Source organism: Patiria miniata, unplaced genomic scaffold (assembly GCF_015706575.1).
Source record: "Patiria miniata isolate m_02_andy unplaced genomic scaffold, ASM1570657v1 HiC_scaffold_16, whole genome shotgun sequence".
In the NCBI taxonomy this organism is placed as follows: domain Eukaryota; kingdom Metazoa; phylum Echinodermata; class Asteroidea; order Valvatida; family Asterinidae; genus Patiria; species Patiria miniata.
Window position 1 is genome coordinate 9,452,165 of NW_024037054.1, and position 17,052 is coordinate 9,469,216.

The 17,052-nt window shown below is 40.6% G+C and overlaps 1 protein-coding gene across 6 annotated transcripts in view; it reads right to left on the reverse strand.

Annotated features, from left to right (window-relative positions):
- Window positions 1–17,052, reverse strand: part of LOC119722932 (protein dopey-1-like) — a 54,030-nt gene that overhangs the window by 10,059 nt on the left and 26,919 nt on the right. For 5 of the 6 annotated variants that reach the window (XM_038193341.1, XM_038193337.1, XM_038193338.1 and 2 more), the window contains exons 12-20: window positions 14,232–16,033; window positions 13,265–13,496; window positions 12,706–12,897; window positions 8,608–8,619; window positions 4,624–4,749; window positions 3,839–3,973; window positions 2,239–2,399; window positions 1,260–1,456; window positions 23–156 (exon numbers count right to left, since the gene is read on the reverse strand). In XM_038193341.1, coding sequence (XP_038049269.1) covers window positions 23–156; window positions 1,260–1,456; window positions 2,239–2,399; window positions 3,839–3,973; window positions 4,624–4,749; window positions 8,608–8,619; window positions 12,706–12,897; window positions 13,265–13,496; window positions 14,232–16,033 — 2,991 coding nt within the window. The remainder of the gene's footprint in view (window positions 1–22; window positions 157–1,259; window positions 1,457–2,238; window positions 2,400–3,838; window positions 3,974–4,623; window positions 4,750–8,607; window positions 8,620–12,705; window positions 12,898–13,264; window positions 13,497–14,231; window positions 16,034–17,052) is intronic. The other variant, XM_038193339.1, reaches the window with a different exon arrangement.

The following is a 17,052-nucleotide window of genomic DNA, read 5'->3' on the forward strand; positions in this document are numbered from 1 at the left end:
ACTGGGCCTTGGGCAATCTCACCTCAGCTAGTAGGTTGAGTGCTTGTACACTATACTGGGAGTAGTTCTTAGTTGGTGTACCAGATGGTGTGCTGGGGTCCGTGGGAGTCACTGAAGTCATCTCAGAGGCTGAGTCACCGCCTGCTGTCTCTACAGCTACGTGGATAAATAACAAGGCATTTATTAAATTGATATTCAGGACAGCATATATTTAAAGATTTGGGCTAAACATCTATGTTGTAGTTCAGTCCATCTCAAGGCCATCACAAACCTGGACATAAGTATATCAATAAGAATATCACACAAGCCAATTCGCCAGTCCAGCCACAAGGCACAAGGGAATAACAGTAAGGGTCCATCTCAAGTAATATCCGGGACGAGTTCCGGACGAGTTCCGGACAAGTTGCAGACATATTTGGTTTAAGTTACAGGATTCTGAACAACTTCCCCGCAATCTTCCCACAATGAAGTTATCAGCATGGGTGAGTCAAGCAGTTGCTAATGAAAAGTTCCCCGGAACATGTCTGGGACAAATGCAGAGCTTCTTCCAGACAAAGTGAATGATTCTACCCGCAACTTGTCTGGAACTCGTGCCGGATATGAATTGAGACAGGAGTGCATTTGAATAGCTTGGAACTTGACTTGGGACTGGATGACTTGTGATAGACTTTTAAGATTGTGAGGAATTATGATGGACTCTTGAGGACTTGTGAGGACTTGTGATAGACTCTTGAGGACTTGTGAGGACTTGTGATAGGGGCAATTCCACGGTTACTCACATTACATTTTCGTAACATGAGTAACCGATTTTGTGCGTTTTGTTTATCATACATAACACATTTTTCTGGATGTCATCTTTGGTGCTTAGGTAGGTCTAGGTCTACTCTATCTACCATGGGGATAACAGTTACTAAACCTTTTCAGTAAGGTAATTACAGCCCAAGGAAACTCAAAAGTACATCAAAAATGTAACGTGAGTGACCGTGGAATTGCCCATAGACTCTTGAGGACTTGTGATAGACACTTGAGGACTTGTGATAGACACTTGAGGACTTGTGATAGACACTTGAGGACTTGTGAGGACTTGTGATAGACTCGACTACTTTCAAGCTGCTAGAAATAACCAACTATGACCATCTCATCATAGTTTTATCCTTAGAAAAAAACACCATTTCAATAACAACAGCTTGCCGAAGACTGATTGAAGAAAAACATAATTTCATCTTGACTGAGTCAATTCACAACAACCAGTCACCTACCATCAGTCTGGCTGATGTTCTGCTCCTGTGGGCTGATCTTGACAGAGACATTTCTTCGTAGCCAGGTTGATTGTTCCAAGGATGAGCCAGCGATGGTATTACATGCCTCAACCAGACGCTGGGTAACCTCCTGAAGTTCCTTCTGGTCCTTCCGATCTTCAAAGGCTGGAATCTTGTGCACAATCTCATTCAAAATACTGTCAAAAACCAAAGCACATCAAATGTTCAAACAGTGATCCCATTGTGGACTAAGAAATCAGCAAAATATCAATTAGAACTGACTTATTTGACAATTAACCTATCGCGGTAGAATCGCGTCAACGCAGCTTGTGAAATTTGTCCAATTACATGATATACAAATGGATGTGGAATGTGCAAAGCCCGAGTCAACAAAACATAATGTACAAAATTTAATAGGGTTGTCTAAGGGGCGTGGCTAACTCGGAAACGGCGATAGGTCAATTAGACTGGAGACCGTACTTCATATCACACATGTGTATGAGGTCAGGCAACATGCCCAGTGATTCTGAAATCTTGAAATTTTGAAATGTTGCCACCCCTGTAAGAATGGAACATGGTGCTCCATTCACAGGCATGGAATATGTAAATTAAGTTGACCTTTACATCACAGGTCAATCGGTCAACAATTCACTTGCCGATCTCCGACTCAAAATGGACTGAGAGATTTTAAAGCTGTGTTCAGAATCTTTGACAAGAGGCAAATCCAGACAAATGCTCCATTTTCTTGTACCTCTTACTACCCAGAATCTGTCAAACATAACATCTGGTTTTATATGATGAAGAAAGTCACATTACTTTGTACGGGGCTTGAAGTCGCGATTGTGTTTGTGTGAAAAGAATAGATCATAGAGCAAATACATAAAGTGAGTGAAAACAAGTCTCTATTAGAAAGCAAAGAGCTAACAGCCTAGCCAATACAAGCTAACACCCTAGCCACTACAAGCCAAGCCCCTCTTACCGTAGCAGCAGGAACTGTCCCGGTGGTGCCAGACCAAGCTGTAATCCTTCCTTCAACAATGACAGCAATGACTGCCAGGAATCTCTGACTGACATGACAGACATACGGCCGATGTAGCAATATACAAACTGAAGCATGCTAGTCTCTAAACCAGGCTGGTCCTGCAATACACAAAAGAAAGCAACAGAGCTTTCACACATACATGTACGACAATTGTTTCGCCTCTTTAGTAGGCAAACAAATATAACTCTGAAGAAAAAAAATTCAGTTGCACCTGTATTGATGGCTAAATTAAATGATTCAAAGTGTGTAACTGCGTATCATCTCTCATTTTTTTTTAAACTGCATTGACTTTATCATGAGTTGATATCACTGAACTAAATAAAACAGATATCTTCGGCAAGATGTAGTTGACTTGCATTATGTCTGCACCATGCACCTCACTAACGTTTTGACTGTAGTGGAAGCCACGACATACCATTAAAGGTAGAGTATAGACCCCTGGTATTTTTTTAGGGGGAGATACCGCTATGTTGAGAGATCTGAATGTGCACAAATCCACAGTGTACAAGCATTACATTCACTGTGGGGACTTCCGTACGAAAGAGGTCCACATAAACCAGGTAGCAGCGACGTTGTGTGGACTTGCCCACGTCCACACAGTGTTTCCCCCTCTCTGGAAAACAGGTTTAGAGGCATTTTGGGGTTAGGTTTATCTGTGGCAAAATGAAGAGAATCACTAAAGGGAATAAGTGGTTGAAAGAGTTTTCACAGTGTGAGTTTTTTTCACTACACGAAAACAAAGTAATGTCCACTCTACGTAAGTAACGTAAACATGTATGCCTTTGCGTGAGTGTCGGGGGTCATCAGCTATGCGTTCCAATGTCCTTCCCAGTGGTCTCCCCCAACTCTCCCTTTGTAACCATTGAGGGGGTACTTGTGCACGGGGTCCATAGCTCATTATAACACCTCACCCACAGCTTCTGTGTCTTGATTGGCCGAGAGCGAGTCACATGATACTTTCTATTTTTGCTATCTTTCAGTGCACGACCAAAAGTACTATGCGCATAGCAACCAAAGTACTATACCATTAGCAACCAAAGTACTATTTCCACGGCGCGGTATTTGTGTGTAAATGCATGCTGGTGTGCGCGTTGCACGTAGCGCGTATTGTTCCAAAGAGACCGCGCTGCAGACTTGGGTTCATACATTTCGTGAAGGGGTAGTTTGGAAGAGAGAAATACATTTTCCACCAATTTTGTATTGAAATTGAAGTTATTTCAACTGTGTTCAGATTTAGATAATTTAAAATATCATAGCCAAGCAGAATCTGTGGGTGAGGTGTTATAAAACAAATATTGAATGCTTTATCTCGCGGTGAAGTAAAACTAGCCTCCCTCGGTGATCCATGGAACATTCTATTCTAATAGAATGTCCATGGATCACCTCGGGAGGCTAGTTTTACTACACCACTCGAAACATTCAATATACGTATACTACTGACCAAGGTTGTATTTTCCTTTTCAACATTCCAAGTGACAGGCGACATGTGGGAAGATTATCAATGTAGACATGAGGTACCTTTGGTTTGTCTACTTACCTTATCTCTGATTGTGAAGGGTGGTGCTTTTAAGACCTGTTTGATGGTCTGCATCAGTGTGTCCGTAGGCATAGCTCTGATGGCACTCACTAGCTCTACCAACACGACCTGATCCTCACATGCCTGTGGTACAACCTATAGAACACAGAACAAATCCAATACTTATTGCCAGAATGTCAAAAAGGAGTTGAATTCTTATTAGTTAATATACAATGAGTACGAGAGAAGAAACATATTTACATGTTACCATGGATCAAACCAGCATTTAGGGGTGCAGGCCAGTAAATCGGTCCGAAATTGCCTATGCCGGTCAAATCACGATTTGCATGCCCTCAAAATCTTCAGAGTTTGTGCATATTGTGGGCCATGAACTTGAGGACTTGTACATTGTACAAAAATAAGGGCGGAAGCCGTGCACAGGACTGTGAGCTTGTAGTTCCGTAAAATTTGGATGAAATTGGGGCCCTAAAAGGGCTCTATTTTGCAATGGAGTGTAGGCATCGTTTTTCAAAATGGCGATGGGCTGCAGGACTATTTTAAGGGGTGATCATCTTCGGATGGAAATTTCTCCTAAAAGTCATCAGTTTACCCTCAAAAAATGAAAAATAAATGAAAGATGATGTAATAAGCTTTAATTTGATGTGTGTCTCTAACAGCTTGGAGCATTGTCAGTATTTTTCCTGAATTTCTGAAGTGGGGGCATTCATCATTGGGGTCTTTAGAAATGTATTTACTGGTCTGCAACCTTAGGATTCCAATCCATGTGAAGATGTATTTATACTTACTGTACACTGTTTAGTTGCACTTTTCTTTTTCCAGTCGCTCCACACCACCCCAATAGCAGCCATCAAATTGACTGGATGATGCAACGCTATGGGACTCAGTAACTCCAATATCTGCTGTCTGGTGCCCTGTCCGCGATCAAAAAGAGTTTGCTATAAACATGTCAGTCTGGTATCTTGTTGAAAAACCACAAAGTGTTTGTCACAAAGCATCATATTGTAATTTTTTTTCAGTCTCAATAGTTAGACTTGTTTCAAGTCAGATATGATTTCTCCGTCCTTCAGACCTACTGGGGAACACAACAAAGTTTGATTTTGCTGAACAGTTTGTAGCACCTCACAGTTAAGCCCGGTTCATACTCTGCGCGAAAGCAAAAGCAAACGCGAATTTGTGACGTCATGGCAAGTATTCGCGCTGCGAATTCGCAAAAGTTGAACACATTTCAACTCGGGCGAATTTCGCAGCGAATGTTTCATGAAGTCAAATTCGCTTCGCATTCGCATTCGCATGAAGTATGAACCGGGCTTCAGACAGTGCCTTTGGCAAGGAGTAGCATCTGTGACTTGAATCAAGTCACACAATTGTATGTTCCATTTGTTAAATACTGCATTAAACTACCACATATGAGTAATTATGAACTTATGCCCATTAATTCATCAGCCAAATTGTTACAATGTTACATTAAGTGTAACTCTGAAAGAGCCATTTACTTTACTTTTTCATTTGACAATACTGTGTAAATACGTACAAACACAGGCTTGAATCTATGCCAACAATTGAAGTTATTTTAGAGCCATACTGTTGTAACACAGTACATGTAATAGTTGTAAAGTTAGTTTATCTTCAACAAACTGTGCATGTACCAGTGTGAAACAAACTCTGTACAATGTGAAAGGTGCATGTAGGTAATTGTATATTTATATTAGACTGAATTAAACACATACTTGATTAAGTTCAATATTTTGATAAGGCAACCTTCCAGCTGTTAATAATTTAATTAGAAAAACTGTGTTGAATTAGCTCCACAATTTCAAATTTGTTTATGAAACAGGAGATCTACAGATATACAAGCACAAACTACAGAGGGTGCTGTGAAGGTTAACAATGAAGGCAAAGGTACACTGGCTCCTGTTCCCTCTGAATTCTATTTTTCAAAAGGATATTTCAGCTAAAACAGAACATTATGGGCTCCGTGCGCGAACAAAAGAGGGTCTTTTTATACACTTTTAAGAGCCAAGTGGACAGGACACACTGTACTAAGTGGGCGTACTTGTTCGCGCATGTATGATGCAAGGTACATACAATTTATTTTTGTCTGAATGTGCACAAAGTCATAGCATTTTCGTTTGAACATCAGGTGTCGTCGGTAATGCGTTCAAATCGTCACAGAGCTGACATACCGACGAATAAAAGTGAAAACCCTGTTTCGAGTAATTCGCGTTTGAAGTTGGACATTTTTCTGGGCGTTGTATTTTACCCTTAATGTTTCGATAATAACCCTTTTAGTGTATATTCGAAATAAAATAGGTAACGTAGTATCCATCAGGTCACTTATTTAATCAGAAAAGTTGTGCGATCGTAAACGTATTTGTCAGTTTGTCAACTTACAAATTCTCCAATAACCGGTTGATTTTCACACTATTTGTATGCTTTTCGTCAGTTTGTCAGATCATGCCCGCACACGCGCGCAATCTGACAAACTGACGAATAACATTCGTTGGTACTTTGAACGCACACCTGTCATAAGCTGGTTACCAGCGAAATTCCGTATTCGTCACTATGTCAAATTATGGATTTGTTTTTGTGACTGCTTCCCCATAATTAATAAGGTTACCTGATAACGATTGAGATTCACTGCATACATTGTACCAGTAAGCACCCTTCACAGCGAAAGGGTACTTGTTCTCACCGCCACTATGTACATGAAGTTGTACTGATTACATAATGTCTAGCAAAGATACGACTTGCCTTCAATGGCATTCACAGTAGTGTAAATAATATGGCCACTCACTTTAAACCAAGGCACATGTTTTTTTACGTCAATTTTAGTAAAATGTCGGAGGACAACATGTTGCTGTGGTTCTATGCACATGTACATTGTTTGATTCATGTGCAATGGTATGAGGCTTCAAGCCCTGATAGCCTCATGGTGCTGGTGTTCTTGGGCAAGACACATTATTACATTGCCTCTCTCCACCCAGGAGTATAAACAGGTACATGTACCATGTGCTCATTTGTATTGACCAGCAGTAATAACTGTGAGGCATGTTCAGAGGTATAGAGTACTTTTTTAATTATTAAAATAAGGTGCTTCTGCCTGCATTTGAACCGCTGAGGTCAGAGGTCAAGGGAAAAAGTCCACAATAATGATTCAGAAACAGCTCAGTTGGGCTCAGGTACAATCCTTTGCAATATCGCATGAGATTATAAACGAAACAAGTGAATTAGCCTGTAAGAGTAGTCAAAGTGCGCATGCATACTAATGCAAACCTACTGCTCTTTTCAGTTACATTCCTGCTAGCAGAAAAAGTCCTTTCAATTATAAATCAAACTCTAAAAGATGCAATTATTCCTGAGCAAAATATAGACATGAATCTAGAACTAGGGGCTCTTATTTGTGATTGTGTTAGATTAAAACGAAAGTATCATTATTGTCCAAAACATACAAAAACAATCAAACAACTCATTTAAGAGTTAAGGCCAGTTTATACATGCACATCACTGGAAAGTGAATGTGATGTGTATGTGATGTCAGGAAATATTCACTGTGAAATTTTTTGGAATTGAAATTTGTTCCATTTTTCAAATTCGCAGTGCTAATACTTGCCATGACATCATAAATGTGTGTTTGCATTTGCACTGAGTGTGAACCGGCCTGTAGTACATATACGAAACTAAAATGCATTCTTATGTTAACTATGCGAAGGAGTCTTAAAAATACAATGGGCAACAACCAACTGTTGCTCTAAAGCAGCTTTTCGTTAATAAGAACAAAGCTATAATCAAATTAAAATTGTGAGTGTGTCCTTTAAGTAAAAGTTATGAATAATAACATGAACACAGAAAAAGTGACTGAAAGATGAGAAAAGAAATTATCTGTAAATATCTATAAAACACTACATGTACTTAATCACTCAAATAACAAAACTTTTCAAGGCATTATTATGCAATAAATCTTACTTTAAAGAATTTGCATGAAGGATACTTTTCGTATAAATCTCAAGCTTATTTTTCAATTTTTACTAAAGTCTGAAACAAACTTTCACGTTTTTTTATGATTCAAACCAATTTCTAAGCACAGCTTTTCCGGGAAGTTCTGTTTTGATATAATGCCGCTTTTCTGAAAAAACATTTACAACTGATTCAATCATAGAAAGTAGAAGAGAATACTAAAAACAACAAAAAATATATCAGAAAATATGACAGGGTATCTGCAGAAATGTTTTCCTCAGAGATTCAAGTAGAATTTGCACAAATTAAATAGAATGTGTTGCAGTTTTCTTTTGCAGCCATTGATCGTGGTCAAAAAAATATTAAAAGAAAGAACATACGATTAATTGTTCTCTTTCTACAACTTGTTGTTTTGAATCAAAAAGAGAAAAAGGACAGTTAAAAATAACAAATTTAACTAATCACATGCCATACTGTAGTGGTTATCAGCACTTTGGAGGGTTTAACATTTTAAGGAATAAACTAAGCTACATTTAGCAGCCACATGATCATGCTAGGATACAAAGTTACTATGTCAGCATATGATGGCATAGGGATGAATCAGCTGGATTCAATCAGTCTAACATGAATGCCACAGACAAACAGGAAGTAAGGTTCTCGTATTCTGGCATATAGTGAAACACCTTGGAAGCGCCTCATGGCTCATCCCACTGCTGCCACCACTTTCTAATACACAGACACCGTATGTATCCTAGCGTGTTCATGAGCCACTAATATTAGTGGTAGTAGTCAAGAAAACAGATGTCGTTCCTTACCTCGGTAGACAGCTGGGGGAGGGGGAAAACAATGCCACGGAGAGACAATACAGGAGAGAAACGATTATTGTTCTGCTCATTAGTGAATTTCTTGATGAACTACAGGTATAGGTAGGTGTACATGCCCAACTTATGGGAAGGTGGACTATTACAATGAAGAGGACTAAGCTTGAGTCTTATGCTGTGTTCCAATCACATTGTGATTACAATATTCACAACTTGTTTGATGTTGTTACACAAACTCAATGCAGGGTGACACATGTCAACAAGCGGTGAAGTGAACTTTGAAGTTTTTACTCAAGTTCACATTTCTTGAAAACAAGTTGACAATTTTACACGACTGAGAAATACATGGATGATGTGAATGGAACACAGCATTAGATCAGTACTACAGGGTCTTGAGAGCAGGAAAGTGGCCTGAATTTTGGCATCACATCAGAACCTGGGTTGATTTACAAACAGTAATTCAGGAAAAACATTGAGGAACATTTATCAAACGCTCCAAGGACCTTCTAGTACTGATATGATGGGAGACATGAACAGCTACTCTTATGGGACAATTTGGACCGTTTACTACAAAGTTGTAGTGAAGGCTACTAGGCTAGTATCCCAAATCCATCACAAGTCATCCAGTCCCAAGTCAAAAGCTCTTCAAATGAACTGTGACGTAGGCAACTCTAAGTTAGAGTTCATCCCTTGTTACTTGTGACTTGACTTGTGATTTAATTGTGACTGGACTTGTGATGGATTCGACTATTCCAATGGTTCACAACTACACAATGTACATACACAATGTATGCAAAGGTGATGTCTTTGTCGAGCAAATCCACATGTATCCTGATGACCAGCAATGGAGCCTTGGTACCAAAGCGAACAAAAATAACTACAAGTAGATGGACACAACTAATAGGTTTCTCTCAAATGACGTCACTTCCCACAGATTGCCATTTTGGCATTTTAGGAGTCCTATTTTCGTGATGCGCATCGGCTGCGCCGTATTCCGAAGAAATTTAGAGCAACATGCGTGCGTGTTTAGAACATTTTGCACATGGCGTTGAACACGCAGTTGTAATTTTCCAACGAAGATGGCGTCCTAAGATAGGGATCTATAGGGAACATTAGAAACGGTGCAGGTATTAAAAAAACAAGCTGGTTATATTACCATTTTGTTTGGTCATGTCACCAAACCAACTTTTATCCATCTTAATATTTTAATGCAAAATGTAACTTTCCTGAGCCGCATACATACATTGTATCCTGTATGCATACCATGTTTAATGGTCCCTATTATTCAAGTATTTTGTAATGTATACTTCAACTTTATGGCATTCTAAATCGATTGCTTGGCATTTGTTATGAAATTAATTAGATTTGATAAGAACATGTAAATGTTATCATCAGGCATGCAACTGGGAATTAAGAACAAAAGACAAAATTCCAAACCACACAAGACTTTGTAAAGTGTTTTTCAATTTGTAATGGCATTCCTAAGAAGTAAAAATTGAGGAAATCAGAGGATCCGAGAAAAAGTTGCATGCCTGTATCATCCTCAAGTAGACACTTGCAGACATGTAATAAGACAATTTCATAAAGGTAATTCTTCTAGAACCTTTTCAGCAAAGCTTAATCCCCAGCAAAGCTTAATGCAGAACATGGCCAACAGTATTGGCACTCCTGAAAAGTCTTGTTGAATGGTGCAACTACAACACAAAGCCACAACTCTTACTTAACAATTAACTACATGTAGATTCAAACAACAATCAACTGTACCCCAACAGGCATCGAGTTGCTCTTAGATGGAAAGCAGTAGTTGCAGTAAACTGTCTTTCTTAAAAGTCACAGACAACATGATCTCCTCGTGATGTCTACAAAACTACATTCAAGCAACTGCCAAGGGCCTTACACATGAAAGGCCCAATATGTACCACCTAACATTCCAGGCCTGAACTCAGACACTGTACATGCCAGAAGCTGGAGAACACCTCAAACAAATGTCCTTAAAAACTTCCATCACTTGACTACATCACAAGGTAACATGATAGACTGCAAGGCTCCCATCCATCCCCCATCCCCAGTCTCAGTCACGCAAGGTCCTTTTGACCTGTTTTGTAAAGTTTTAATTCAAGTGTTTAGTAATTATAGTCCTTAATATTCAGCTCTAAGAGGGATTTCCTATAGTTGTGTACAAGGGCGGATCCAAAACACAATTTTTTTGGGGGGAAGGGCCAAAAAAAATTTGTTCCCCCAAAAAGTGAGTCAAAAAAATTACGGCGTGGGGTTCGGGGCCCGCTTAATGTTGGATTCTAGATGCTCTGTGGTGCGATCTGAGGTAATTTCTGACCACTTTAACCAATCTTTTTTGAGGAAAAGATGGTAGTGTACTCATTGCCTGCCTTTATTGCGAAAAATATGTTTTCAGCAATTTTTTTTTGTACGATCATATGGAGGTGTATGCGTGTAGTCAAGGGTAAAAGGTAGTAATGGATGGTTTTCAGGTTTTTATCCTCATTCCCCCCCCCCAAAAAAAAGTAGGATAGGGGCTGTCAAAATAGGGGAGGTAGGGTAACCGGAAGCAGAATATTTTTTTTGGCCTCACATGTATGACTTCATGGCATGCATCTAGCTTCATGGTCATACTTGAAATGTATGTAGGGCAGTGGGCCTACTTACATGAAAAAAACATGCAATGAAACTAGCAATGGTTCTTAATCTAACACAAAAATACGATATCTGAAACCACCACTAATAAAAACCATGCTTATTTTACACACCATGCATTTGCACACTGAAATATCAAGTTTGACAGCAACACATAACACATTAACTCAAGTGATATGCAACTTTTATATTAATATTTGTCTGTGTTTATGAATGGAGGTCAAACTTGACTAGATATCAGTTATTCTTCCTCAAGAATCAACATTGTCTACCCAACACCGTATTACAAGTTACAACAACTGAATTGTATGGAAATTTCACTAGTTCTGAAATTGGACCTTGACAAATGACACCATGAGAAACTTAAAACTACACAATTCATCTAGGCATTCAAGCTGGACTAAGGTACATGTATGTATGGGATATGTATGCAGGTACTGGAGACAAGATACAATAACACTAGAACAAACTGTAACATCATGGGGTCCACATCAAGAGTGTATTGTAAATGTATTTGTATATCAACGAGGGAACTGGATGAGTATGGTTCTATCATTCATATCACTCAGGCATGCACACTGGAAGTAACCAAAACAGCGGAAACTCCAATCTTTACAAGACTTTGTAGAGTGTTTTTCAATTTTGAATGGCATAAATGTGAAGTGAAAAATGAGGAAATCAGCTGATCCCAGGAAAATTTGCATGCTTGATCACTGTAGCAGTATTGCTCATAACAGCACTGAGCACAATATACATTCTGCAAATGTGGTTACCATCAATGTGAAACGCTATTCTCAAAAGTAATTAACCAAACGCGGTAGAATCGGGTCAACGAAGCTTGTGAAATATTGTCCAATTACATGATATACAAATAGACGCGGAACGCACAAAATCTGAGACAAACAAATCTTAATGTACAAAATTCCATAGGGTTGTCTCTAGGCGTGGCTAACTCGCAAATGGCTATAGGTCAATTGTTAGGCACTAACAAATGTTAATGCACCTGAGCTAAGACGTGTGAGAGAAATGGTGCTAATGTGTCCCATGTTAGCAGTAATATTTTGGTATTTCACTTCTGAAGTGTCGCATTATGCACATCCCCTATACTACAGAAACACTGAGAACAAACCAAAGATTTACACGAAGATATGCTACAAATTTGCCGGACAATCATTAACAGCCTTAAGGCTGGTTCATATTTCAAGCGAATGCGAGTACAGTGTGAATTTTGACGTCATGAAGCCTTCACTGCCAAAATTACTGGAGTTGAAAAGTGTTCAAATTCTGCAAATTCGCAGCGTGAAAACTTGCCCCGACGTCACAAATTCACGTTTGTGTTCGCTTTTGTGCCGAGTATGAACCGGCCTTAAAGATGCACAAGCAAAGATGCCACTTTATCTGACTGAAAGTCATGGAGGTTAAGATGCTTTGATTTCTTACCTTCGGTGGGCCAAAGCTCCAACTGGGAGGCTCTTCGGGCTTGGAGATGGAATCTCTCAACCTCTCACATCTTAAGACCACTGCCCATAGCTTAGCCACGCTAGAGACAATACGAGGCAACATACCCAGCAGCCCCTTGCGTGCCTCTGCCTTGGGGCTGTTGGACTGACCACTGGATGGATTGCTGGTACTCTGAAGTCACAAAAATAGTTTCAAATTACAATTGGTTCTTCACTGATAACTCAGATAACTCAAAGTAAAAAAAAAACCTAACCTTTGTCTTGAATGTCATGTCTGGTTTCAGAATCGTTCTTAAAACAGTAGATGATACTTTTTAACCACTTTTGAGAGCCTGACTAATTTTCTGTCTAGAAAACACAACTAATTGAGATGCCAATGTCTTGAGATGCTTTTTGATAGTTGCATACCTTGCTTTTGTACTGCTCTCTGATTCCAAGGTGCTAGTGCTGCTAGCGACTGGACCTGAGTGTCTACTACCCATAAATAAACAACTAATTGAGATGCCAATGTCTTGAGATGCTTACTGATAGTTGCATACCTTGCTTTTGTCTCTAGTCAGAGCTCCCAGTAGACTACTGAGGAGTGGCGTGGAGGTACTGCTCTCTGAGTCTAAGGTACTAGTGCTGCTAGTGACTGGACCTGAGTGTCTACTCCCCATGGCAGACAGGTTAGAGGTACTCTCTAACAAGCAGAAATGGCAGATGGTGGTCAGGCCTTCCAACATGGTCACGACATGGTCTGGGGGAACATTCTCCAGGTTCACCTCCAACCTGCGAGTCAGGAGATGAGATATGAACAAAGGAGATTGAGACTCATCATGAAAAACACAGGTATGTAAAAGAAGTAATCAGTGGTATGGTGTATCAGCTGTGTGAGTGACCATTGATAAAAATAGCTGAAAACGGCTGAAAAGGGTGCAAAAAAGCTGAACTTTGGAAAGCTCCTATACTTCTGCACACATTAAGTGAAAAAAGCTGAAATCCGAAACAAAAAAGCTGAAATCAGAGCTTTAAAGCTGAAATTTCACACCCCTGGTGTATGTAAGGTACCAAATCATTCAGAACGATCCCAGCACAACCCATGACAAATGACATAAGCCACGGATAACTGGCCACTTAACTTCATGTCATAAATATACTCATGGACAATTGGCAACCTCAGTGTTTCTGAAATCTTAGTGTTTGATATGTGCCTGACGAAGCAGCTTTCCCTATAGTCTGATTGCAGTACTTCTCCAGCACGTTTACACATCATGTGAAAGGCATTACCCTATTCGTATCCATGAGATGTTTAAATTAATGCGACCCTATGACCTACTTTATACATGTAAGTCATTAGGCATATGACTAGGTACGCCTTGAGAGATTTCAGGCCATGTTCAAACTAAAAATTGTATTTATCTCCAAATTCGAAATAAAGACATATTCGATAAAGACTAATTCTGTGGTTAACATTTCTCCCTAAAAACATCATCTAACACTCTGGAATATGACTGAGTGACTTACTTCTTGGCCGAGTCTCCTGGTGTATAGAGAATAGTTAACTGCTCCAGATTCTTACAGAGTTGATTGCAGACAGGTAGAGCCAGCTTAGGCAATCCTCTCTCAAGGTGTGGGAGTGCTTCAGTCACCACTGAGACCCAGTGTCTGTGCATGTGGCAGATTTGGTACTGCTTGAGAGCACTCAGGACAGCTGTGATGAAGATGGACTGGCTCCCAAAACGCTCTGAGCGCACAAACCCAACGGATGAAGCCTTCTGTGGAGTGAACTTCATGCGGAGGTACTCCCACTCGCTATCGGCGCTGCTGCCTGTGTCTGTGTCATCCTTCAACGTGAAGAGTTGGTCCTCTAGGAAGATAAGAGTCCTGGCCAGTTTGAGCAGCTGGATCTGGAAGGCTTGCGCACCTCGGTCAGACATATCTTGAGAGATATCCAGGATGATCTCTGGCTCCGTGCTTTGGTTTTTACCTCTGTGGTGACTGTTGAAGACAGATGACAGCAGGCAGTACAGGACTGCTTTCTGGACTTTGGATCTGATGAGGAGATCGCTGATGAATGTTGCCAAGCCACGGCCACTGTCCTTGACAATGTAGACAAGCTCATGTAGGATCAGACGGAGAACCTCCATGCTTGCTATCTGTACATCTCGATTACCATGGACGTCATTCTCACTAGCTTTGAGATCACGTGGATAGTAGCTTCTCATGTAGTAGACACAGATGAGAACAACTATCTCCAGATAAGTGCTACTGCGGAAGACTGTCAGAGCCTCTTGTTCAAGGTCCGAGTAGAAATCCTGCCCTGTGATGCAGCGTTTATGTCTTGCCAAGAGTTGCTGCAGTTTAATCAGCTGGGGAGTGTTGGTGCTGCTGATGCTGGTTGATGACATTGCACAGACAAACGGCCATGGGTTAGTGCTAAGTATTGCTTTGATCGTAGACAAAACATACAACATACGTTGTGCATCGTATACCTGCACATAGAGCAAAATATGCTGCTGTAAGGGTGGTACGGCATTCAGTTTCAATGCAGGGAGCATCTTGGTTTGACCTTGTGGTGACCTATCTTCAGTCGCAGCTTCTGCCATCTCAACATCACTAGGTTCGGTCTCAAGTCCAGACATGGCATTCTCAAGATCATCCAGGATGTAGTCTTCTGGAGACATATTATCCAAGTTACCAGATCTGACGGCTGCCTTGGATCTTGGAGATGCTGAGGTTACAACGTAGGACTGCTTGTTGCCAGCAGGGACTATCAATTTCTCTGCTGCTCTGCTATCACTGTCTTGGCCGACACCATCAACTTGTCTCATTGCTTCCTCAACCAATGACATCAAAATGCTCCTGACAGCATCTTCAGGACTTTCATCCACATCTTCATTGTAGACATACGAGGGCTCCTCACATAGATCATCAGTGCTTGTGCTTGGAGTGACCTTCCCAGCTAACGTTTCTGTCAAGTTACTGAGGTCAGACGGTCGTCTCTCTCCAGGAACTCTGCGATTCTTTCTCTTATCTGCACTGTCGTCCTTAGAAGGTTTACGAGACGAGTTGGCTTTTGTTTTTGGACTAGCAGATACATCGCTGTCAGTGTCACTAATGTATGCTGATTGGTTCATTGGATTGACGGTGACACTCAGTGTCTTACTGAGCATCTGAGGAGGTACGCTGTAACGCAGACCGGTGTTTGCTTTGTTGGTTACGTATTTCATCTTATCATCAATGGTGGTGCAGGCAAAGACAGGATCTTGTTTGCTAGGGTTGATAGCTATGGCTCGCTTACCATCCTTGATAACATAGTACTTCACCTAGAGAAACACAGAAAAGAGCACAATTCATCATGAAAAGAGTCATAAAAAGGTTATTATTCAAATTCAGTTATGCTTCCAACTGTATGGTACAGACTAGTGTTGTGCATCAGGTAAAGTTGACCAGGCCAAACCAAACCAAGACATTATAGATATTAACCAAATCCGATCTGAACTCCCTAAAACTGACCAGACCCGACCTGACAAAAATTCAAGGAAACCCGAGGCAAACCAACCCGAAACCGAACCGACCCGAAAACCCCCCAGAGTATCTGGCTTGGGCAACTGTGTCCGCTTTTTATGCCTGAACTTACCCATGTCGCATGAAAATCGTCGTCTCTCGGTAACTGAATCATAACGTACGGCACTCACAATGTGACCTACTGGTGGGTGTTACAGACTGTGCATGATAGATCGCAAACCATTTTTGTTCGTACAAGGCATAGTGACTCTGCAATAAATATTGCACCATGTGCTTTTCCGAACCGTTTCCACACTGTTCCCAAACTGTTTCGGTTTAATTTGGTTTGTTTCAGGATTTTCCAAAATGGATTAACTGACCCGACCCGACCCGAAAATCGCAATCGCAAAACTGAAACCGACCCGACCCGACTGAAATGATGGACAAACTCACCCGACCCGACCCAAAGATGGTTTCGGGTCGGGTCGGTTTCGGTTTCAAGTTGGGTTTGCACAACACTAGTACAGACCTAAGAGGTTCAAGGCAAAATTTCATTACTAAAGCGATACAAAATGCAAGGAAATTTGAAAATAAACTCTGTAAAATGCCACTCAAGTACAATTCCCCTAGTGCTTGTCGAAACATACTTTAACCCTTACCCTACTAGACCCTCCAACGCATGCCAATATGTGCCTCAAGAAAATCTCCTATGTTTTTTGCATGGCCCTCCAATATCTGCCATGTCATTTCAAGGGTAACTGGACAGGCACTCCAATACATGCCACAGAGAACAATGAGAGTCCTCTGATAACAAAGTGAGTGCCCCCAGCTGGTCAGT